The 26,587-nt window shown below is 39.0% G+C and overlaps 1 protein-coding gene across 6 annotated transcripts in view; it reads left to right on the top strand.

Annotated features, from left to right (window-relative positions):
* Nucleotides 1-3,407: 3,407 nt before the first annotated feature.
* The window catches only part of Macc1 (metastasis associated in colon cancer 1), a 117,044-nt gene continuing 93,864 nt past the window's right edge, over nt 3,408-26,587 (top strand). For 3 of the 6 annotated variants that reach the window (XR_001232741.1, XM_013510573.1, XM_013510574.1), the window contains exons 1-3: nt 3,408-3,734; nt 8,738-8,918; nt 9,132-9,194. Coding sequence is in view for 1 of the 6 variants with exons in the window: in XM_005377362.2 (XP_005377419.1) it covers nt 9,185-9,194 (10 nt within the window). In the remaining 5 variants the exon portion in view is untranslated. The remainder of the gene's footprint in view (nt 3,735-8,737; nt 8,919-9,131; nt 9,195-26,587) is intronic. The other 3 variants (XM_005377362.2, XM_013510572.1, XM_005377363.2) reach the window with 2 other exon arrangements.

Raw genomic sequence — 26,587 nt, 5'->3', positions numbered from 1 at the left:
ACTGTGGCTGATTGAAATTGAAAAGCAATCCACCGCACTCCAGCCCCAGAATTGCTGAGAAAACGAGAACCATAAGCACTGTTTAAGAAGCTGCAGCAGTAGCCAAAACAATGTGAACGGATAGGTTCACTGTTACTGTTAAGCCCTAGAAATATGTTTGCATGAGCTCAAAGAGCTGAGTCTGGGACGCAGAGATCCACAATGCCACATTCATGCCATTCACAGAGGTGAGATGTTTCACAATGGCCTTGCTCACCATGAGAGGAGACTCTCTTCTGCCCCTGCTTCTTTGGGTCTGAAGTCTCTAATTCCAGGTCCCAGATAGCTGTATCTGATTAGCTGTTCTAAGTGTGTCTTTCTTATCTGCCAGTGCAGACTGGAGGAGTCCCTAGAATTTCATTGGCCATGTTGGCGTCCCCATGGGTGTGTGTAGATGGAGTGGAGTAGATTTTAAAATTACAGGTGTGGATATTAGTCTCTTTGGGCTTCAGTGGTCTCTTGAGTGACTCCTTTTTCATTCTATGCCTTTGAGAGTTTCCTCTTCCTCCTTCTCTTCCTCCTGCACTTTCTCCTTCAGGTGGTGGCAGAGTGAGATCAGGTGGTAGGGGAGAGGAGGCCTTGAAGCCCTTGTGATGCCATTTATATTCTATCTGATCACCTGCTATGAGAATTCAAGTTTTACTTCCTGAACAAAAGCCTTTATGAGGCACCGTACAGCATGGTATCAATTGATGGGTGATTCTTACCATTTTTCCTGAGTCACAAAAATGCAGTGTAGCTTCTTTGATCTAAATCCTGACCTCTGCAGGTTCCCTGGCCCTTTTGCCTCCTTCAGATTCCCACACTGAAGGATGTGAGACCATCTTGTCCTCAGCTAGCCCTGCTAGCTGGGTTACACATATCATGCTGCAAGCCATGTGGCTGCTCACAGATGCAGCCCACTCTCTAGGGCCTCCTGGTGTGTTTCTATGGAAACTCCCTTGACATTGCTGTCAACCTCTGGCTTTCTTCTTCCCACACTCTGGGACAGAGTGGGCAAGCTTGGCTTTCTCTGTCAGTTAGGAATTAAGATGAGTGTATCCCACTTTTTTCTTAGGTACAATAATCCATGTGGTTGCAAGTGACCATCATTTCAGCGGAAGAAGAAAAACATTTTTGAGCAGAAGTCACAAAACATTAACCCGCACAGATATCTGTGTAAGTCAGTAGAAGTGAGAAAGGAAGCAGGGAATGGGTGAAGGGGTAAGAAGAGGTTTCCTTAAAGACCTCTCCCTGAACCATATGTTGAGGATGAGCTCCGGACCCTACTCCAGATAGTTTAGAACATGTTCATACAGGCAGGTGAAGGGCCAACTGTCATGTGACATGATTAGGGGAAAGTTGAAGGCCAGCCAGACAACAGTCATCTTCACTCTCTGGCTTTTATGTCAGATGTCTGGAGACCTCCTGCTATGAGTCAGCGAGAGTTACACACTTCCTCCACAGGGCTTGAGAGCTAGGGCACAGCAGGACGTGTGGAGACCAGGCAGATCCTATAGAAGCAGAGCTGTGAGGAGCTGTTAACTGGTGAGAATTAATTTACTCAAGTGAGAAAGAACTATTTAAAGGATATGAAGAACAAAGTTCAGTCTTCATTAGACTGTAGGGGAAGAGAGCTAAAATGCTAGAGCTGATGATCACCAGTTACAGGTGGAGATGAGGGCCAGTCTCAAAGAGGTGGTCATGGGATTGATTTCTTAAGAGAGGCCTATCATTAGGAAGCTATTTGAAGGTCAAGTACACAGTATGGAGTGGAGTTGTGATCTATGAGAGCCTTTGTTTTAGGAATGCTCAGTGGCTAAAGTGCTAGATACAGCACCTTGCCTTTCTCCAAATAGTTTGTGGAAGCCACAGAAAACTGGACTACAGGAGATTGTGATAACCATATTTCTTCCTAGTATTTGGATAGTTTGTGAACACAAAATGCTCCTCGCCGAGATAGAGATGGTATTAAACATTAAAATTCATTTAGAGTTAATATTGCAGTTATGTCACATATTATCAGAAAAATATCTATCTATATTACTGAGTTAATGGGAAGGGAATGAAATAATGCCCTTCCTTTAAATAGAATTCTAAGACTACATGTGTATAGCCACATCTACATAAAACAGTGAAATAAGTTACAGAAAATGTTAGGCGAGGACTAGGTATTATGTGATGGGATTTATTAAGAAGGGGAAAGTAATTTCAGTGGAGTTGGATTAGGGAGAGTTTCTTGGAGAAGACTGATTTCTGGTGCTCTGAAAGAAAGAAAAGAACTATATATATATGTGTGTGTGTGTGTGTGTGTGTGTGTGTGTGAGTGTGTATAAAGACCAAATTGAAGACACTAGAGTGTGGGGGACAGCACAGAGCACAAAGTGTGCAGGGTCTGGAGAAATGAAGAGCCATTTTTGGGGAGGAAGCATAAAGGAAAATTAAGTTCTTCTCAGGAGTTGAGGGACCTGAGACCAAGGGAACTAGAGGGTCAGGTGGGACTGTGGGATGATGTGGGGAAATTTCAGTGGGGTTCTGGGGGAAGTAGTGGCTTAGGCACCAAGCCTTAGGAAGGACCTCTTCAGCAGGCAGAGAGAGACCTGTAGAACACAGAGAAAGATAGCATGAAAAATCTAAAAGAAAATGTTCCTTTATCACCATTCTGCCATCCACTACTTTAGATGAATCCTGCTGTCATGGTTTTGAGCCCAGACTAAGCCAAAGCTATTTCTTTCCATTTTCTGGACTGCGTCTAACCGGAAATGAAAGGCTTAAAGACAAGCTGTCTGAACCAATAAGGAAGACACATGTCTTTGTTTGAATTTTCTGCTTTTTTCATCTTAGTCTCCTTTGCAGATACTGCAAAGAAGCAACTATTGTATCTTTCATTTTTCTACTATTTACATGTTTTTTCACCTCAATTTTCTTATTCTTGAATTCTAAATAACTGGAAATAGTGGTGGGGTGTGTAGAAGGAAAATGTGAACCTCAGAAATGGAAAGGAAAGTGAAAGAACTTCTTAAGAAAGAAAGGTTCATTCTTGTTCATTTAAAAAAACAAGCAAATTTTACAGTGCAGTGTTCATTCAAGAGCATTTTGGAAGACGAAGGGTCAGAAGGCCCCCATCATATCAGTAGCATCTCTGAGCTGTGGTCACAGGGCTGATGTAGGAGGAACTGAGACTGTCAGGCCTCAGCACTCTTCAGTCACCTGCTTCCTGAGGCTTGACACACCTTCACCTCCGAATGAATCATCGAAAGGGAATCTGCCCAGGCAGGTTCCAAGGCTGCAGTGGATTTGTTTGCATGAAGATTTTTTTCTGTTCCTGCCAGAACTAAAGGAGTCCTGTTACTCGTTGGCAAACATCAAACCACTTTAATTTCCTTTTGTGGAAGTAGGACCATATGTATTGCTTGTGATTTTCTTTTTCTGTTACTTTTCCAACTATTTCTGTTTTCTCCCTGGAGTCTAACTGTAGGTAGTGCCTAGATCTCTCGGTTTCCGGTGAGGAACCTGAACTGTGGGTGTTGTAGTTCTCCTGCCTTCCAGGGTTTCTGGTTGGGCAGCATTGGTGTCACACTAATAGTCCTAGGTGGCTCCGGAAGCAGGTGCTAGCCACCCAGAGCAAGGCAGGCACGTTTGGCTTGGGTAGATTGACTTCCATTCACTAAAACAGTGCGCCTGGACTGAAGAAGCTGGGGCTCACTTCCACGCATGTAAGTGCTACTTTTTAACAATTAATATTCCTTTCCCTGGAGAAATGTACTACACGCTAGGGAGTTGTATGGTTTCCAGAAAAACTGAGCAAGTAACTTCTTCCTTCCCAAGCCCAGCTTGGAAAAAAGGGAAGGTAACTGGTATCCTGTGGGCTCGTGAGACATGGCTTAGAACAGTGCCTGGGGATATGATTTAGAATAAAGTAGTTTATTTAAAAAGGAGAAATACTTGCAATGTGAAGAGTCAAATGACAGAAAAGGACCACTTTGAGTTGCTTTAAATAGGTAGATGTTTGGAATTCTCTGAAGTTTTTAAATATTACAAAACACATCCAGATGAGTTGAAAAGACTGACTTTGGAAGTCAGATAAAGATGGGTTGGCCCCACTGCTTATTATATATGTAACATGTAGCAAAATGTTTCATTTCCTATAGCCTCAGTTTACTCACCAGTAAAATGGGTAAAAGCTGCTTCACTGATTTAATAGAGTTTTAAATAAGCAGACTGTATTGTACTAACAGATGGTTGGTGACTGATGGAAAGTTTGCTGCATTTTAATTATGTTTCTATTATGCTTCAAAAACAGATCAAAGAGTCAAATATGGTTGGTTCCATTTACATGAAGCATCTATATTACTCCAAATGTTACAGAAGCAGAAAGTAGGTTGCCATGTGCAGAGGAGAGGGAACTGAGGGTTGTTTTACAGGTAAAGAGTTTCAGTTTTGAGAGATGAAAACATTCCAGAGATTGTTGCCAATAATTAAATCTATCAAACATTATTGGGACTTCACACTTATAAGTGGTTAAGATGGTCATAACAAGTTATGTAATTAAATGATTATTTTTAACTCATAAGAGCAATTTTTCAATGATTTTTGGGCAATGTACAGAATCTAGGAATTACGCAGTCATAATTATTAGTTACAATTTTCTTGAAAGGTTTAGTTAAAGCACATTTATAAAACTAAAGGCAAATACATTACCTTTGCCAGTTTTCTCACCTTACCAGTGACTAATGTATGAGAGGATTATTTAGAGACGATGAAGAGGGTGAGAATAGTTTGTCAAAAGCCATCTTATGTTAAAATGCAGGAGTTAAGTTGGAGGACAGAAGACATAAGCTCGTTGAATATTTAGTATATCCATTCTCAAGAGACCACACATATCCCCATCTGTGTATGAAGACTAAGCACTTTGAATGGTATTTTGTGATAATTGAGAGTGTCAGCAACGAATCGGTGTGAAGAGCACAAAGCCTTGTTATGGGACATGCCTTGTAAGTGTGAGCTCCTTCAGGAGCTATGCCAGCAGGTGCAGGACAGCATCAAATTGAAGACAAAGGTGGGGGAAGCAGCAGAAGTAACACTGAACATTAGTGTGCTCTTCCTAACAAGGCAGCTTTGCTTTTGCTTTCAATGTCATCTATGGTATGGTTTCTCTAGGAAATTTTATTTATCTGTTTGACCAGAATTTCTAGTAATTCTACAGTGTTCTCCCACTGAGCTGGGCCTGGAGGTTAAAAGAATGACTCAGACACAACCCTTGAGGGGATCTGTATCTGCTCCTGGAGATGAGTGTTCATAGAGGGAAGAAATGCTAATCCATCAATCACTCGGACTGTTCGTGGAGTCCCCTTCCTAAATCTCACTCTATAGAAAGTGTGATGCTCAGTATCAGAGGCTTTAAAAGAAGCCTCTATAAATCTGTGTTTGAACCAATGTCATTGGAGAACAGAAAAACTAAACTTGAAAACTTGAGCATGTGTCATTCAAAAACACAGGGGAGGAACTTCCCCTCACAAGGAAGAGGTGCTGGCCCGGGATGCTCTCGCAGTGAACTGTGGACACTGGGGGAAGTGGGTAGACTGGCCAGCACTGGAAGGATGTGCAGACTTGCGATCAGCAGGAAATTGTGAAGAGAGCCTCCCACGTACATTCTCTAAATTTTGCATGTGCAGTGTGGTTTTAGGAATCATACAGACTATAGAATCAGTAACGTGGACATGGCAATCAAAGAGTTATATTTTTCCACATACATTCAAGTCTTTAAGGCTCAATTCTATTGACATGACTTGAAAATTCTTCTAATACTTGTTTAAGCCTCTTTCGTAACAACAGAGTAAGCAACAGATGTTAGCAGGCAAAAGTATCTAGTTTAGCAACTATTAAAGCTGACATTTATTTTTACAGGCATTGCCTCTTCATTGCAAGAGTCAGTGTTTCCATTTATGATGGCAGGCATTAACCTTTGAAATATTTATCTAAGCTAAAGTGAGTGTTGATTTACAGAGAAATTATGAAGTAAAAAGTAGTTTATATGGTAATTGACAATGAAAAAATGACAAGATCCCTGAATACCTGAGTTTAGGAAACAATGCAATAGGAGGAATGTCAAGTGGGAAGATTGAAAAGCGGTATTCAATTAACTGTCATCATACAGTGATACCTAGAGAGGCAGGACACTCCACTCTGTGGATGAAGCTCTCAGGGATTTCGGGTGATGATGCTGGAATGAAGTTCTCTGTGGAATCTTCAGAAGGATTTGGACTGTCGCTTCTAGACAGCAGTGGGTTTGAAACTGTCCTGCCCCAGAGACTGACATGGTACAAGCCTTGTCTGCTCTAGTAAATGCATCCTGTGAACAGCGAACAAGGACCTTGGAGCACAGGGAGCATGCGTACAAGGAGGGCCCTTTGGACACGTGTTTTAGGAATGTGACTATAAGTAAATGAAGGATGCTAGGGACTAAAATGGAAAAGGAAAGAGGAATGGAGTCATTCAGTAACAAAGAACATCGACAAGTGGTGAAGGAAATGCCAACCAAGGTGGTCTTGCGTTTTTAAGCTTGGCGACCTGAGAGAGGGGTGGGAACACTGAGGTGAGAGAAGGGGAGCTAGTTCTTGTGGGGAGTAGGGATAGCCTTGCACCTCTGGTGGTTTGACACAAGGATAGGAGCAGACCTTCACAGAGAAAGGAAACGGCATTGATCCCTGTGTGGGACGGTAATTTTGGCTTGCACCAGAGATGGCCAGCACTCAGCAGACCCAGCAAGCATGGCGGCCCTGAGAATGAGGCCCACCACTGCTTGTCCTCCTGTCTTACCCAGGGGCTGCGGGGAGGGAAGCTGAAGAAAGAGAGCTCTGGGTTCCAAGGAGTTAGAAGGCTGAGGAAGCGTGTGCTGATCTCTCCTCCCAGTGTTTGACTTTCCCTCCAGGGTTCTCTTATAGTTACTGCGGTCACCACTTTACCCAGAGATGTAAGGCTTGTGTACAGGACCTTCCTCAGAATGCGTGGGAAAGTCTTCACCTGCAGCCCAGAGTCGCACCCCAGGGTTTATCTGCAGATATAATAGAGGTGTTTTCTATTTTTAGCGTTGCAAATACAATATGCTTTCTAATACATGCAATACACAGATATTTACAGATAGGTGACTAACACAGACTTGTGCATCCAAGACCCAGCTTAAGAAATAAAACATTAAAGATAAAAAATAAACGATCTTCTTCCATCACATTTCTCTTTCTGATCATACTATCTTTTATATAGATAACACTGCAGAGCATGTTTGCATTCTTGTGTTTTAAAAACTGCTTTTACTCTTTCTACTGTCCTAGGAATGTATACAGTATGTAATAATGGTTTTTTTGTGTAATGTTTTTGACAGTTTAAATTCTTCATGTGAAGTATATATTAGGAATCTGCAACTTGCTCTTATTTCTCAGTATTACAATTTTGAGATCAATTTATGATAGTTATTTTGGAATAACCCATTGATTTTCATAGCTGTATGATATTTTGTTATAAGTAGCGCTATAAGATATTAGATTTCTTTTTGTGTACTGATATAAGAATTATTTTGGTGAATATTTTTAGGAACAGATTTGCTAAACCACAGGCATATTTATCTTCAACTTTATGAGATACTGAGAAATTACTTTCAAAATATTCATACCATATTATATGCCCAGACAAAATGAGAGGTTCTACTTCTGCTTATTATCTACAAATTTTTTCATCTCACATACTGTAATCAAATAATAGTTCCAGATATATTGGAAAGCTTTACGCTTGTGACCTAGATATTGCTTGAAATTTTTCAAACTCTAAAATATAGTGAAAATTTTTATTTTAAATAAGCTTCTCTACGATGCTATAGATTGACTAGCTTTTCCATTTAATAAACATGTTCTGTCCTATTTATTGCATTAATAAAAATAGTGATGATAATAATACTCATAATTACTGGTGACACTGAGCACTTTCCATGTGCCATATACTCTCCTAAGCACTTTAATCACATTATCCAATTCACTGAACTTTGAGGGGCAGAAAATGATATCATACCTCTCAGAGATAAAGAAATTTGGCTCACAAAAATTTTTTTGTTAACAGTAAGTATGGATTCTGAGTGGGTTCTTTTGTTTGTTTGCTTGTTTGTTTTTTGGAGACAAAGTATTTTCAGGTGACCCAGCATAGCTGGTTTCAAACTCATTATGTAGCCCAGAATGGCCTATTGAGCTTGTGATTCTCCTGTCTCAGCTTCCTAAATGCTGAAATTATGGATATACATCACCATGCCCAGATGAGATTGTACCTTTTCTGACTAGTAAATATCTTCTGACTGGGACAAGTATGAAAGAATAAATAGGAAGAAACTGGAAAAAAAAATAGACACTATTATAGTTCTTAAAAACGAAAAAGCTTTTAGAATCGGATTAGTATTTAAATAACATCAAAAGGTCACACTCAAATAATGGGAGGAGTCAAGTAATTGCTATATTTGTAGTAAAGAGAATTTAATTTTGCCTAGGAAAGTGTTTTTTACAGTGACCAAACTTTACTAAACCTTGGAGACTTGAGAGAGGACAGAAAGAATCAAAAGTTGGAAGGAAGCACTGTAGAGAATATGGAGAAGCATAAAGTATGGAGTATATTTGAAGAAGTTAATTAATTCATCCAATCACCAATTCATTGATTAATCTCTGAACATCTTTTTTTACAGGAGCTGTGCTATTTTGGAATACAGCAGTAAGAAAGACATCACCCTCCCCATAGATGGACATGCATGGAGATAAAGACCAAAATATGAAGAAAGTAATTGTGAATGATTTTCATGTATAGGCCAAAGGAATGGGCACTTTATTCCAGGAAGGAAATGAGAAATGGGCGTGGATCATTGTAAGGTGAGTGGTGTCAATCATTTATTTATGTATTTAGTAAATATTTATTCTTCCTGGAATTTATAGTACAGGATAACTGTCCTGTCTGCGCAGGACCAACAGAGATGCTTAACGCAGGCTGGGGAAGTACAGTGAGGGGAGGGAGACTCAGGTGGGAGATGAAATTGTATTTAATCTTTAATAAAATAATACTTCTCTCTTTTTCTGATGCTAAAGGAGTTCCACATTCACTGCAGAAAGTTTAAGAACCATGATCATACTTATCAAGGATGGACACCTGTAAGTTTTAGGTCCTATATCCTATTAGTCTTTTTATGTCAAACACATTTTCAGAATGAATAATTGACCAGAAATGTTATCTGAACTTATTGAAGCATATGTTACACATTTTATATAACTTATATATTGTTGTATAGCAAAATTTTAGATTACTCATTTATAAGTCAAATTAAATTTTGGCCAGTTCTCTACTGATGAAAATTTTCTCCCATTAATTGCTACTATGGCTAACACTGTGGTACTTGGTGTTGTTCAGATTTTGTAAGCCATATCTGATTACCTTTAAAGAAAAATTTCTAGACTATACGTCACGACCCTCACAAAAATTCTCAATCCTATTATATAACAGAGGAAAGTTTATAAAGAGTTCTTAATACAGACTGAATTGATGAAACTTGCACATCAGACAGATCATCCTAAAACAGAAAAGATTGGAGACAGTGGACCAGGTACGATTTACTGCAGAAATCTAGGTGGGAAAAAAGAGCCTGTACTAGTTAGAAACGGAATGCTGTGAAAGAGTTTCATGACAGTGACTTTGTAGAAACCAGGGGACTGGGGACAGTGGAATGGGTTAGGAAGGAAGTAATACTGACTGCGGATGACCTCACTTTCTGACCTAAGTATGTACTCACTGGGTGGATGCCTGTATCTTTGTTTCTCTAGATAAGGAAAACAGGAGAATCAGGCTAGGGAGGAAGGACGGGCACGGTGAGTTGAAGCTGGTGGACTTTGACATAGCTGTAGTCATCCACACGGAGAAGTTGCTTAAGCAGTTGGGCAGGTCTTGGAGGCAGGAGTGAAAATGCATTAGAGATGGACAGGGAGTCAGAAATCTCTAGGTGTTGCTGTCATTATGAATGAGGATGCTCTTACAGGAGCATTAAGAACCACAGCATGAGAAGAGTGTAGGCTCAGGGTGGCGCCCTGTGAAATAATAGCATGAACCTGTAGTTAGAGGAAGAAGCAGGCATAGTGGAGACTGAAAAGGAAAGGCCAGACAAACAGGGGAAAGTTCAGTGAAGCCAGAGGGAGTGAAGACAAAGGGGGAGAAATTTTCAGGAAGGGAAAAGTTGACAGTGTCCAATGTCACAGAGAGCCCCAGTAAGAAAGAAAGGTGGGTGCCCTTTCCATTTTGCTGGGAGCCTTGTCCAGATCAGTTTCTGCTGAGCAGCAGGGACCAGCACCAGAGTGCCGCATTTATACCTATGTTTGAGGAAGATGACTTGCATCACAGTGAGTGAGTAGAATATCTTAAGGAAGGAAGAGACAAGAAAGTGGGAGACCAATGCAATGGAAAAGACAACGGGATTCTAGAAAGGAGAGAAAATAATTAAACAGGGCAGATGCCATGGCCACAGATATGTACTGTGTCAGTGGAAGAGGATGGAGTGTAAGAGGGCTTCCAGATACTAATCTGAAACGAATCTGAAGATTGTAAAACCATGAGTAAAAGCAGGTGGTACCAGTTGTGGGAGGGGAAAGATGTTGTTTAAAGTACACAGAAACATGGACACAGCTGTGGACAGCATTCCCATGAGGATAGCTTGCAGGTGAATATTATCATTCTGGAGCTCAGGGAGAACTAGCTCAGACACAAAGATCATTGACCTTTTCCTATAAAAACTGGGGTTTAGATTCATGAGTCACTCTGGGCCAACTCAAGGAGCTCAGTAAAAGTAATAAGAAAGAAGAAAACCTTGGGGAATGTTTAATAAACAGGTAATGTAGGAGGAGCCAACCAAGAAAACAGAATAAGAATAGTAAAAGAAATAACAGGAAAATCACTTTAGTAGTAATTTAAGAAAGCAAAGGCAAGGATGGTTTTAGGAAGCCAAGATTCTGTCTGAATCAGATGTCACCATTTTTCAAATAGAAAGAGAACCAAGAAATCCCTTTAGGAACTGTCCTTCTTCCAACCCTTGTTTTGTCCTAGAAAATACAGTTGTATAATTTTATGTTTCCACCAAATTTATTTTTCCCAATTTCTACTTTTTTGGTGTGGAATTACTTAATTTTAATCCTATAATTGCTTTGATTTCTATTCCTGCTGGCTGAAGCCACACAAGATATTACATGACCAAACTACCTTGCCCAAAACTAACCTGTTTTGGTTCAAGACCAACCGTAACTACATAGTAAAACCCTGTCTCAAAAATTAAAAAAAACAACTAACCTGTTATGACATCATGAAAATATATGACAAATAAAATGTATGTTTCCCTCTAAATTTTTGACCAATCTAAAGAATATAAATTGTATTAATGTCAAAGAAGATATTGATTCATATATTAAAAAGATGTATTTCATGAAAAGTGTTCTTTGATGACCATAGCATGAAATCAAGCTCTTCAGACTAGAGTGTTGAAAGGAAATTTTTTTACCCTTTATTAATTGGAAAATAGAACATTGTTACCAAAATGTGCAGTCTCTGCTAAGTGTGTTATCTGTTTTTTTGATAGCCTTAATAAAATTGAAAAGTTATAAATATTACTGTTTAATTTAATATAAACAGTAAAAATTTCATTTCTTAGTGTTAAGGTTAATTCCTCCTTCTTTTCATGTAGCTTCCGCATTTTCAGTTTTCGTGCTATGCCTGTATTTTGATTTATTTTTCTGTCATCTCTTGCAAAAATAACGTATGTTTGTTACAGCTCACCTACTTACTGAAAAACATTACCTCTCCTGTTCTTCGGTTTTATGCTCTGTTTTTCAAAGACTGGTCTTATAAACAAGTTGGTCAGTTCTGCAGGATGTGTTTTTCACTTGGATGTGGATTGAGACACAAATGTTTTACTATGTCAGCACTGAGAAGTGGATATTGGAGACATTGTGCCAAAAAGAAAGACTTCAGAGTTACATTTTATAAAATTGAGAAGTAGACACTTACTCCAGTATAAATCCACATAAACATCCAAAATGATGGAAAAACTTAAGGCCAAAGCATATACGCACATATTTCTCATTTCAAAATGCCAGGGAAAGCATTCTGGTTTCCTTTCTTTTACTTAATACACTGTAGTGATGGGATCCTACTATTGCTTCTGTTGTTTGATCAGTCTTGCATGCTTATATCTAGTAATCTGAGCAACTACTTTGAAGATAACAATATGCACTCTAATAACCATTGGTAATTTCCTATTGTCCTGTTTTGAAATTCTGTATCATTTTTATTGTCTTTGCTTTTCTATCTTCAAAATAATTTTCTAATATGTAACAGTTATTGTTAGAGTTGCAATGATCATATTTGCATAGTTTCAAGATGGAGAGTTGGAAATTCTGTCTAACAGTATAGGATAATTGATTTCAGATACTCAGACCAAGTATCTGGCAAAAGATCCCAACTGAGAATATTTTCCTCAAGGACTCAATGACTTCCAGTTGCAACAAAATATGAAGGAGGAATTCACACTAAAATAGTTTTTGAAAAAAGATTTTTTGGAAGGCCATGCCTGTAAAGAGAGGCAGAGAAAGGAGATGCTACTCTCTCAGGTCAAACTGAGAAGTGACTTCATTGCATATTTGAAGAAAAGCTGGTATCTTCCTGCACAGAAACCAGATCTCATCAAGGCACAACTGACTTAGGAATGCATCACTCGCTTCACGGGTGTTGCAGTCAAAAGTTTATGAGGATATCCCAAAGTGCATGACAAGGGCTTCTACGCGCGCGCGCGCGCGCGCGCGCACACACACACACACACACACACACACACACACACACCCCATATTAGCAGCAACTACAGCAGCAATAAATATTAGCCAAGTCCAGCATGGAGGGTTGAAGCCTGCTCTCAATCATACAACTAGAGTAAAAATATTCCATTTTGTTTTTCCTCTTCCTTATTCTCAAATTTTGGAGCCACCAGGAATAGTAGCTAGCAGGCTGGGTGGTGGAGAGGTAACGTGGAAAATGTAATGGTTACTCTACCCACTTTCCAAAGACTGTAGATTTAGATGGTGTGGAGGAGTGTGATTAGCTCATACGCAGAGATTGGTGTACTGGTAGAAGAAACTGCATTATCCAACTTAAAGTAACCACAAGGTGGGGGATTTTATATATATATATATATATATATATATATATATATATATATATATATATATCTCCATCCAAAAGACACATGGGCCCAACTGGGGAATTTTCATAAGTTCCACGAAAAAAACAAACTTCCCCATTGAGTAATTTTTAAAAAGTGGTGGACAAACAAAATATGTATTCTATTTCATTTCATCAGTCATGTTTAAAATGGTTATATACCTATCTTTGCCCACATAAAAGGGAAACACTCATTCTTGAAGAAGCATTCTATGCTAACCTGTGGATTTCTAGAGCAAAGTTAGAGTAGGAATTGCTGAAACAGAATTTTAAAGCTATAAGTTTCAGTAAGGTAATCACTAGCTACATATATATTTTAACATCTAAATTAATTAAAATTAAGTCTAATAAAATACTCTCAAGTGTTCAATGGCTACCTGTAGTAATGGATTACCTGGTGTGTGTAACATTGCCCAAATCAGATATTTTAGGCAATAGAAATGTAAAATTATTCCTACCTCATAGAAGATCAAAGAGGCTTAGAGACTTGATCAGATGATTTGATTTCATGTCCCTTGTTCTCTTCTTTAAAGCACATTGGTTGACACTCAAGGCAAGTGTAAAATCCTCTTAAAAATACAAAATCTACACTCAAAATACAAAGGGAAAGTTTTTACCCTCTAGGTACTATATTCCTAAGCAAAGGAGATGGCTCATCTCTACATGACTACAGTTGGTCAGAAACACAATCTTGTGTGCTGTTTCTGGTATTTCCCATTTTATAACCCATAAAATGTGTTTATAGAGGTAGTTCCACCCAAAGACCCTTTCATGAAAGGAAGGAGTTTGGACAGCAATAGCGAAGTACTAGATAATGTCGCTTATCTGCATTGTCCTCACTTTGGTATGGTTCTCCAAGAAACTACTCACTGACTTTGATGTGGATAGGTGGGTTTACAGACCAAACTTGCTGTCTGTTGTCTTTTGCAAATGAAGATAAATGGAATTCATCACAAAAATAGTGCTGCACACTAAACATTTAGTGGTGTGTGGAGATAACAGTTTTATTGGGAAAAGGAAATACAGGAGTAGGTTGGAAAAGAAAAGAAAAGAAGAAGAAGGAGGAGGAGGGGTTCGGGGGAGAGGAGGAGGAACAAGAGGAGAATTACCCAAGAGTGAGGTATGAAGCTCACTTTCTTTATAAGAGGCCTGAGCGAGTCCAATTGCTGCCTGGTGAAAGGGGTTAGCTGCCTTTCTGCATCCTTGAAAGGTAAAGCTCAAAAACAGAATCTAAAGTTGTTCGGAGTGCAAAATCTCAAGAGTGACTTACATAATCTCTTGGGAACTTGGGAGGGGCAGACAAGGGAAGGAAGTAGGCTCTATTTCTCTGTATCCTCAGACCACTTTCCTCTTTCACAGTAATTTCCACTTCTCCTTGTGTCTGGTTGTGTTCTGCCTTTTGTTTTCTACCTTCCTAAAATGTAAATCATAACCAGCTATTCTCTTAAACTCCTCTGTCGTCTTTCTTGGAGGCTAAAGTCATAAGTGTGTCAAGCATGGCCCTTCCAACCCCATATCTTTTCCTCTGGCTACACCTCATCCTCTTGCCTTGGCCTTGCCTCCTGACATGCCCTAGTCTTAGTGAGCTTCATGATGCTTCCTGGATGAGCCGTGATCAGTCACTCTTGTTTCTCTACCTTTGTGTACCATATTCCTTTCAGTGGAAACTCTTTATCTCAACTTCCCTACAAATTCTGGTGTGGAACCGCCAGTTGAAGCCAGATTCTCCAACCTCCAGATTCATTTTATCAATACCACACGGTAGCACAGGGAGCACAGGCTGAAGGGCCTTTCCTGGCCCTTGGTCTTGCCTGATCTCAGCTGCTTCTTTCCTTCTTCTCCTGTATAAATGCTGACCCTGTCATCCTTCTTTTGGGTCTAAACATGTTTCAGAGACTTCCTTATAGTGGATTCACCAATTCAGATGATATAATCTTCCTTTAGTTTTTCTTTTAAAGAATGAAACCCATCCTGCTAAACATTACCCAGTCATCTTTGAAGAATTTCAAAGAGAGAAGTGAATAACTACCTGGGTATGGTTAGATTGATTCTTTCTTGGATTTAGACATGATTGAACATCTTCAGCAAAGCTAAGACATGAATACTTGACCCATCATAATGGATGCTGGACAGAATATGGTGCTTATGTGCCAGTGAATATCCACTCTGCCTGGAAGCAGAGGATGGGCCTGAAAAGTGCCTGACCCTTGTAAACTTCATGTTGGATAACACCCATGTTTCTAGGCTGTGGTGGCAAAGAATCTTTCATGAGCCTGACTGGGCCAGTGAAAATATTTTTCCTGGCTCAAGCAAAAAGAAAATTAGGTACTTCTGGTTGAGCGCATGGCTTCAGGTCCCTTCTCATGTGATTGCATCACTTGGTTTCTGCTCTTGGTCTGAGTTTGGCAATTTCATAATGTAGAAATTCCCTGTGAATAACCTATGCACTCTTGCTCATTGCAATTTGAGAGCAGTTTCCTTCTCGTCCAGGATTTGTGGTTCTGAACAGTAAATTTTTTGAGAAGTCTAATGCCAGAGCTCTCTCAGTAGCTCTTGTTTCCTCACATGTCATCATGTGTTTTCTTCAGTATTTATTATTATTTTGAAATAGGACTCAATGAGTTTTCTTAATTGAAGAGATTATTTTATCTATACCTGTCCACTTCTTGTACCCTTTTAAATGAGTACAGTACACGTATTTCTGTGAGTGTGTGTGTATGTATATACTACAGCCACTTGTTTTTCTTTATTCTCTATTTCATTGATAACCATAAAGGCTAATTCACTTGATCTTTAAAACTCAATTTCTTTTATGAAAGTATGCTCAACTCACTACTGTCTTGTTGATTTATTTCTAGAACACTTAGTTTTATTTTTAAAATCTTTATTGTCTAAAAGTGAAACATAAACTTTGCTTTTTTTTTTTTTTAACATGAAAGGGAGTAAGGATTGACGATGAATTCTGTGACTGGTTACTTATTTATAAATCATGGGGACTGAATCCAGGGCCTTCACACTGAGTTACAGTTCGATCCCTTTTTTACTTTATTTTGAGACAGGGTTTCACTAAGTTTCTCAGTTGGTCAGGCTAGGCTTGGCCTTGTGATTCTCCTGCCTCAGCCTCTCAGAGTACTGCTGAAAGGGAAAACCTGTACAAGAGAAATGGTTCTTTTTAAAACTTTGTTCTTTTGAAATTGCCTAGCTGTGCAACCGCTTCATGGCTTTGTAATTACTTTCCTGATTCCTGTAACTGCAAAAGAGTAACCTAACATAGAAAATGACCAATGATACCATTTTGCCAAGCTTTATAAACTGCTGATCATTAATCTACATTTGTAATTGATGCCCCTGTTAGGTAGTCAGAAGAACTGCCGGGTTGTTCTGTCTTACCTTTGTACCTCCTTTGTACCTCCAGCTTGTGCATCATAAAAAAGACTTAGACCACCAGAGATCAGGGCCTGTTATTCTGGGAATGATCTCAGTCATTGCTCTTTGACATAAATAAATCTGCCTCCACATCTTGGGTGTCATTTTAGTGCTTCTGGTTGCCAATGCACTGCAACTGCCAGCATGCACCATCATGCCTTGGTCATAGTGTTATTTTTGAATGACAGTTGATGTTCTTGATTCAACTCTAAGAATACGTCTTCATTTTGGTGTTTGATGCTTGCATTAAAAAGTGCTTGTTGTCTCTGTGTGCTTCCTGTTTAATTCGGGCAAGTTTATTCATTCTGTCATTCCAATCCTTGTGTCAGGGTATGGCTGTGAAGTGATTGCTCCCAGGCTATTATGCGGGGATCCCTTTGGTCTTGTCCCAGGGTATGGACTGGGGAGTTTGGCGCTTGAGCAGAGGGCTGATTTTCAGCCAAGAGGGGCCCAAAGCACCCATTGTGCTGAACTGGAAGGCTGACTCTTCACAGGTATTTCCTGGGTCGTGCTGCTGCCTGTGACACTCTGTGCAGTATCAGAAAGCTTTGGCTGGTATGATTCCTACTTTGTCCATGAGTCTTGGCCAGAGAATGCATGCCAACTGTTTATCTCTGGACTACATTTCCACATTACTGGATAGTTATTTTTGCTTATATGCACAGCTTTCTTATACAAGCCTTGTATAAGTTTCATAATCTTTCTCTGTCTCAATTTCTTATCTGCAAATGGATCTAATAGCATTGGCTACTTTGCTCCTGAGACACTCCTGAGGATTAAGGAAGTGGTGTTCAAAAACACAAATGTCTAAGTGATTGGCTTCCACAAATTCAAATTTCTATTATTACCGTCCTTCCTCTGTATTGCCACCTTAACATTAATACTTGCAGGGCATCTAGAATTCACAAAGAGCTTTGCATTTTAAAAAGTACCTTCTAATGTCTGTTAATTCAGACAAGAATCTGTCTGCAGCATCTCAGTATCATACTATATGGATAAAAGAGTTTGTTAAATGTTCTCAGTAGAACTCTCTTTTGCAATGAGTACTGTTTTGCCAGTTCAAAATACTATCATTACTTTTAGTTCTACTGTGTCTATGATTTGAAGGATTTGTCCTCTACCAACTCTTTTCGAGATGTATGGAATTTTCAGATAATACACCTGCAATTTGACTTATGACTTGATAACCCCCAGAAGTGGCTTGTTTTCTCAGGAGTCTGGAGAGATTACAGGGGAGGCTGAGATTTGGAAGGGTAATTCCAGGATGGAGTCTAGTCTTAGGGGCCAACTTTAGGAGTTTATCAAAGCACAATTGAATAGTCAAAGGGTGGAGGCAGGACAAAATATTTACTTGCCTGGATTAGCCTGAATGCTTACACATTGGGCAATTGGTCCTCCTTTCATCCCCTCTCACTCACCAACAGATCAAGAGCCATGAAAACTCCCTCCCTTGGCAGTGCTGCTGTCTCCATTGTTTACTTCCTGAACTAGCTGGATATGCTGGACTTGTTATCCTTCTAAGATCTCCCATGCTGCCTTTGGACCCGAGGCCTAATTCCTGTTCAGAAAAGCCCCTGGGACTTTACTCAGGCACTAGTTTAATTAGTGCCAGATTTTTCTGACCCATGATCAGACATTTCTTTGATCCATATCTGCTAGGCAATGTTTTACTTCCATTCCCGCCACTCTCGTCCATATCTCAGTTATCAGATCCCTTTAGGGACCTCCAGAGGCTGTGGGCCACTTGAGATGTATTGATAATACAGAAACATCAGGCTTTTCTCTATTTCCCTCGCCTGGATTTCTCAGTGCAGCAGCTTGGAGCCATTCTGTCCCTTATGCCTCTGCTGTGTAAGGGTTTCACCACTAGTGGGTGATGTTTTCTTCTTGTGATTTTTGACATGATGCTGGGATTCCATAATGACACAGCCAAGTTTCTAGAGGTTAGAGTAAGGAATAAAAATGATAAACAAAATGATAATAATCATCCATTGTATGAGAAATATTTGTCCTGAAAGCCATGATGTGAATTCTACTGTTTCAATGATAAAACATTTGATTAAAATTTTTGTGTTCCAGCTAAAATTGAATAGAATCATAACTTTAAACTAGGAAGCTCAAATATGGCATCTTCAACTTTCCATGATCTTACCAATGTTTGCTAGAGATTTCTGTGCACCCTGAAAGTACATTTCATTTCTTAGTTTTTGTCGAGAGACTTTTGTGAAATAAACCACACTCCCAGGGTTTTTCAGCCCTTAGTTTATTGATGGTAGTTATACAAGTGTATTCAGGTTCTACTCAATGGACAAAGAACTTCATATGAATAATGTTAAAAGGTAAACTCAGGTGGACATTTAAAATGTCCAAGGAAGATAAACAACTTGTCACTAAGATTCCACAGAATTTTTATCTTTAGCTTATTTAACACAGAAGAAAGCTAATGATTCTTTGGAGGGGTAGGAAATTGTAAACCTCTAGAGATTCCTAAAGAAGAGGGAAGAGGCAAAACATGCTGAACACAGACTTGAAAGGAAGAGAGGGAACCCCTTGCTATACACAGATCTAGGAAGGACAAAAACAGCGCTGCACTTGAGAGAAATTAGTGTTTGCTGCCTTGTTGCATTTAAGGAAAGAATAGAACATCTTTAATTTCAAATAAAACTCCAAATTGCTCAGAAGCTCTAGAAGGCCGTCATTGTAATTTCTTTTTGTTTTGATTTTTTGAGACAGGGCCTCACTATGTAGTACAGGCGGGCCTTGAACTTGCAGCGATCTTCCTGACTTACTCTCCCCTGTGCTGGGATTCCATGTGTGCACCACCATACCTGGCTGATCATTTTAATTTTAAGACACTATAGGGATGAACCTTCCTGCTTTGACCAAAATAAACACCTGAAACTCAGAATATCTGAGTTCTTATGGTGACTTTGTCACTGCTGGGTGCTTCTCCACAATTTAAATTGTGCTGTGCCTCATTTTTTTTTCCATATTTGCCAAAAAAGATGAGTGAGGTTGACCAGATGTATTTGGATGCACCATGAGAAGCTACAAGGCCTGTTGGTCACTTCCAAGCTCTCTCCAGTGCTTGAAAGCGGGGCTAGAAGGTCAGGGAAGACGTAGGAAGCTCTTCTCCTCCTATTTTTCTGCCAGAAGATCTTTGTTTTTATTTGTTTAGCTTTTCAATTATGTTCTTTAAGTTTTATGCAATATTGCATTTGAAGACAAAGATTTTTCCATTCATGATAGATATGTTTGGAGCTATGCAATGAAATTACCATTATTTTTTTTCATTTCTAAAGATGTGACTCCTTATGACAATTAATGATAATATATTTAAGTATAGTATTCATGCACATATATACATATATCTACATAATTGTTTTATATGTATATATTGCCTTTCCTGAATATGACTTGATGTATTTAATCATGAAAATACATACTCACTAAAACTGAAAATCATTACACACAATAACTAAGCATTATTGTAATAATAAGGTATGGTGAGTTGAAGAAAGGGGTTAATTATCAAACAAATAAAAAAAAAGACACATGGAAAGTTGCTACACAACCCAGCCTCAGTTTCCCCTACTGTCCTAGTTAGAACTCAAGGCATGAGGCAATACTAGATTTGTACTAAGAGAAAAGCACTAGGAAGAAACTTGTTCCTATCCCCAAATTCTAGGACAATTTGCCACATATAGCTGTGTGTGAGGAAAAATGGACAACATATTAAGCAGGATCCTTGATTAGTTTTACAAAAACACACAAATCTCACATAGAAGAACATCTCATCTTTGTAAGCGGAAGGCCTAGAAATGGAGTTGGATTTCAGCCAGCATCAAGGTGGGCCATGTGGGAGCTTTTAAGGTGCAATCAAAGGGGTGAAGCCTAGGTAAGCCAAGGTCTTCCTATTTCTGCCATGGAAGGTGTTCAAATGCCTTTCTGTGGGCCCCTGGAGGAAAAGCTACAAGGAAAGAACATGGTGAGGGAGAGGCAGCACTTGGTTGTACTAGTTCCATGTTTGAGGAAGAGAAGAAAGCAAGGTTCCCAGCCTGCTGACACCACTCCTTATGTGTTACAATTGCCTTTCCTTCCCATTCTTCTCCACAGCCTAAACTGTATTTGTTTCTGTCACTTAAATTTTTACCTAAAATCTCATCTATCTTTAACATTCCATGATGTAAAATTGAGATATAGAAAAGGTAAAGACTGCTCAGAACAGCGGGACCTCACACATTCTCTGGGCTTTGTTTTGTTTTGTACTATTTTCTTGAGACAGGGTCTCACTATGCAAGACAGGCTGGCCTTGAACTTATTATGTAGCCCAGATTGGCCTTAAACTTGCGGCAATCCTCTTGCCTCAGCCTCCTGAATGCTGGGGTTACGGGTGTGCACCACCACACCCATCATTTCTCTGTTTTTTAAATAGACCCTGTTTCATTGGTGGCCAAGAGCTCCTCGTTTTACAGATGGAGACACGGAGGCTCTCAGCACACAAGGAGCTTCTGCAGATCATAGAAACACTGGGGACAAACCTAGAACTAGACCCATGATGTTGCTATTTCTCTTCCACCACTCTACAAAGTTAAAAACAAATTGCCCTTAAGTCAGTGAGGGCTTTCTTGAAATGTGTCTACTTGAAGGAGTGTGTATGTGGGAGGGGTGTGAGCACATGTGTGTATGTGTGTGTGCTCACACTTGTACATTTTTGTGTGTGGATAGAAGGTAAGAGCATTGGAGATCATGTTGGTTTTTGGTTTCTGGCCTCTACTGACTTGACTTTACCATTTATGTTGCAAAAAACGGAACGGAAAGACGCCAAACTTCCCCCAAGCCTCTGAACTTACCTTCCTAATTACAAGCTTATTTTCCCCTATTACGTGTCACAGAGCCAGAAGTGACTCTCACAGGCACATCTACTTTCCTTAGCTTGGGCATTACAGTAATCCCCCTCAGTTTAGCTGTAACTTTAACAGAACATCTCTTACAAAAGCTCCAAAACTGATTTCTGAGAGCACTTATATCCATCCTATCTGCTCAAATAGGATATGTTAGAGCAGAAATGAGAATCTAAAAAATAGAAGAATAAAGTCCCATCCCATGACCTCACCTCAACATAATTGTTTCTCACTTCTCCAAATTTCCTTCTAGTTCTTCTCTGCAACATAACATTTTAAAACTTGTCACCATAGTTTATATACCATTTCCAGTTGAGCTTTTCCATTTAGAATTTTTTCTGACAACTCCTCATATTGTTGGACTTTGTAACTCCTTTTCAAGAATGATGACATCATGCCCAAGTTAATAGTTTATTATTCAAGTATTTATCTATTACAGAATAATTAGATTGTTTTAAGTCTTATTCTCCAATGCTATATAATGTTTTTACAGAGAGGTTTTTAAATATAGCTGTCCCTCCCTTTCTTTTGAATGCTTTTCTTAGAGAATATGCAGTATATCCTCCCTAGAGCTAATCTATGTTGTGGAGCCTGAAGCTCATTCACCTTGTTGGGTGGTGCTCCTTGGAAAAAGAATATGGAATTATAAACGTTAACTGGCAGGGAACTCCTAACTTGAAGGGACCTCTCCCAGCGAGAAGCCATAGGTACACTGGTCTCAGACTGACGTAGCCAGACGGGTTTCCTCAAGTGCTGCAGTAACTGTCATCAGTAAGAAATGGGAGTATGTCATCCTTGAAGCTTCATGAATGCTGTTTTATAATTTATGTTAGCTAATTACGGCCATACTAATCTGGGTACATTTAACAAAGGTATTTTCTATAGTGTGCATTTCTTTCATTATTTGAGCAGCCACATTTCATTATCTATTGCTCCGTAGCAAATGACTCCAAATATTTCATCACTTAGTGGCAGAGAGTTTAGGTAGGGATAGGCTGGTTGGTTCCTCTGTTTGTCCCACTGACTCTGGTACCCAATTTGCAAGTGGACTCGTCTGAGGGGTACAAAAAGGGTTCACATGCACATCTGCCACTTTGGAGGAGACGAATAGAGCTTGGAGTTCAGTGGAAACTATCAGTAAAAATTTTACATGGTCTCTCCAGCCCGGTGGTCTTGGGGCAGTTAAACTTTTTGCATGGCTGCGGCTTCTATGCAGACCAAATTTTCGAAGAGGCTTCAGGGAGAAGCTGCAAAGTTTCTTTCATCTAGATTTGGAAATCCCTGTGTTTTATTAGTCCTACAGACACTCTAGATTTAAGAGAATCTCAAGGACAATAGCGGAGATTTCGAGGCCATCTGTAATTTAGCACAGACTCATATTTTCCCCCTGACTGTTTACTTCTTAAATAGGTTATCTGCTCAACAACATGATATACGGGAATTTGAACAGAATAATAAAGATTTAAGAACACTGTATGGTTGCACATAAATAAGTACAGATGGATATAGTATTGTTTTATAATTTGTATAAATCTACTAAATATACCTTTATTAAACTAAAAAAAAACACAGAATTTCTTCAGTGCTTAAAGTTACTAGTTCATTATATTTTACATTGTTGTATCCTGAACTCATAGTTATGTCATTTTATTTGTTATTGTTTCTTTAGTAAGATAACAAAAGTTATAAAATTTTTATTAACAATGCCACACATACTCTTGTCAGATAAATACTGCAGAAAAAAAGGCAGTGAAGATAGCAGATGCGACATCCATTTGCCTGTTTGCACTAGATGTCCATTCCTTTCCTGCTGTGCTCTTCTATGCATTGTAGATTTCTGATATCTTCAGATTACCATTCCAAGGTTTTAATTGTCAACAAGATTTCCATTAGATTTTCCCAGTGAGCTGGGGATATAGCTCAGGGGCATAAGTGCCTGCCTGGCAAGTGCAAGGTCCTGAGTTCGATTTCCGGTACCAAAAAAGAAAAGATTTTCCCAATGAGAGGTTCTGGAAAGAGAATGAAAAATGAAGAAGAAGGGAAGTGACTCATTTCCTGTGTCCAGCTTTTGGGCCTCCTTCTGCAGGAAGATCTTCTAGCAGCTCCAGGGCCCTAGCACAGAACTCTTGCTTGAGTCCAGCACTGATGCCGCATCAGATATCCCGTTCCTGCCCTGTGGTGCTGGCATTGGCTCTTTCAGCACTGTAAGCGAAACTCTTTGGTAGCTTCTCCAGAGCAGCGTAACTTCACTGGTTTCAGCAATAGACACATACAGCGGGCTGTGTTGGCAGAGAAATACATCTTACCCTGGTGGTCCCAGCACTTACTACCTGGCACTTCATCCATGCACCAAATACTAACAGAGGCCCCTTCTTTCTTTTTCCAAGACCTTTTGAATCACCCCAGAGTACATTAGTAAGTGGCCTGCAGGCTTCTACACCTCCGCCCTTTCATTTCCCTGGCTCTGGGGAGAATAGCTGCTTCCTGTAGGTATTAATAGCCGCGTGAGTTCACATGCTGTTTTTTGCTCAGTCTTCTAAACATTTTTTGTAGCTAATCCCGTCTGCTTGAAATATCTCACGTGGTTTCTATTTTTTGTACAGAACCTTGAGTAATGTGGTAGGTGCTCTATTACTGTCAGTTATTTGCAGATAGCTGTGAAATGTCCATTAAAGAAGAATGTTCAGATTAGTTTAGCCACTGCGACCGAAAGGTGGTCATATGAGCAAGCCGTTCATCAATTATGGCATTATTTTCTGTGGTTTTGATTCTTTTTACTTATTTACAGGGTCCGTGTGTATCACAGTGATTGTGTTTTGCAAGGAAGGACTATTTTCACAAAACAGAAAGCAGACATTCTTAGGAGTAATGTTTATTGCTCTTGCCAATACCAAATTGAATTTTGAAATAGCAGAAGTCATGGTAACATGTCCAGGACCATTCTGTCATTAATAGCTCACAGGCAGACTCTCGAAACCAAAAATTTGGGTTATTATTGGCAAAAAACTTGCAGTTGAAATGCTTCCATTTGTCTTGATTTGAAAATAACCAACACATTTTAGTTTTGTTGTCACTTTGAAGCTGTGGTTGGTGCCAGAAATTTCATGTTTTAGAATTATCTGCTCAGGCTTTGGAAATGGAAAACAAGCATAACCAATTCCTCTTTTAACAAAATAATCAACAAGAAGGAATCTCTATTAGGCTTTGGCTCTTATATTAATTTTCCAGTTCTGCAAAATCTGTATTGAGAAAGAATTTTGTTTAGGATCCATATCAGGTAATAATTTATTAATTTGTGCCTATTAGGTATCCATATATTCAATCATAATTTAAAAGTTAGCACTGAAAAATTGGTGGGGGGATTTTTGAGATGGGGGTTCACTGCTTGAGTTCAGAGTGGCCGTGGACTCTCTAGGTAGCCCAGGCTGGCCTCAAACTTGTGGTAAAGGATCAAAATGTTTTGAATAAAGAAAAATGAAAAGTTTTCAAAGTAAAGCATTTTGACATGATTATGACTGTCTTTGATATTTAGCAGATAAAAATAGTATGGCATAGTATATGTGCACACATGTATAAAATGGTCCTTTTTTTAGAAACATAACTTTTATATTTATACTGGCTCCTGTGGTTCTACTGGGCACATCTTATGTCAGATTTGATAACTGTCTTTTTATCTTTAGAGTACCACTCATGTATATTCATGCCACACCCTATGTATTCCTCTTTATTATTAAGTAAATTGGAATTCAAGACTGGCCTCACCCAAATAATAGCTTACCCCTTAAAGCCAGGTGAGGCCGAATTAGAGTGCCACTTGCCGGGACTATCAGCATTTGTGAGCTTGAAGTTCAAATGCTTGATGGTGATATCCCAGCTAGGTAAAAAACTGGCTATTGAAATCTTCAGAGAATGAAGTTTGAGGAAGGACATAAGTCCTTGATAGAATATAGAAATTCATTAGCTATCAAATAGGTGAAATTTAAGATAGTAAAAGAGGGCAAAAATTTATGATTATCTAATCTTTCTTGCAGTGAGGCACCTTAATTCTTTAATACAGCATTGTTCAAATAGGTGATAAACAATATAGGAACCTACATACTTCTGGATTTTATAAAGTTTTGGTTTCATTTTGGGGTACTTTCATGTGGCCTATCCTGACTGACCACCCTTTTGAGAAGGTACACATACACATAAGTGAGTGGACAGTAATATGTATCATTCTAATTATATCAGAGTAACAAAATAAGACAAGGTCAGGCAACACAAAAATAATTCATCTTAGTTATGGAAGTGCTAAATAATGTCACAATGCATTCATTCCAAAAGGAGCAGATTTGGGGCTGGGGATTTAGCTCAGCGGCAAAAGCGCCTGCCTGGCAAGCGCAAGGTCATGAGTTTGGTTCCCGGTACCGGAGAAAAAACCAAAAAAATAAAAAGAAAGTAACAAAAGGAGCAGATTTGTGTAAGTTTTACTATAGAAATCTGTGGGAAAATTGAGTCATCCTATGGCGTTTGCTAGGCATTCGTACATTGGTCTCAAAATATTGTCTGAGTTGTATTGATGCCCTATTTATGTCCTGGTGGCAATTTAACTTGATCAGAACAATAGCATCCATGAAATTGCATTATTGTGTCTATTTTGAAAGTTAATTTGTAGATGTAAAAATTAATTATAGTAATACCATTTTGCATGTTGCAAATTGTCCTAAGCATATGGAACTTATGAAATTTTAATGTTAAAATGTATTAATAATTTAAAACTTAAAGCAATTATAATTTATTCTTTTTAAAAACTTCTATATTATCCAAAATTTTAAAATATTACTCTATTAAATTGATTATTGCTAATAAAATTGGAGACAGTGTGCAGAGTGGTGTTGACTGAGCGAAGAACTCCCCAAATATCAATGACATAAATATCACAGTTAATTTTTTGCTCATGCTCCATTTCCCTTGCCAGCTTTTAT

This window comes from Chinchilla lanigera, unplaced genomic scaffold (assembly GCF_000276665.1).
Source record: "Chinchilla lanigera isolate Chin_1 unplaced genomic scaffold, ChiLan1.0 scaffold00009, whole genome shotgun sequence".
Taxonomy (NCBI): Eukaryota; Metazoa; Chordata; class Mammalia; order Rodentia; family Chinchillidae; genus Chinchilla; species Chinchilla lanigera.
Note: the sequence above shows the minus strand (reverse complement) of the source record. Positions and strands in the feature narration are given on the sequence as shown.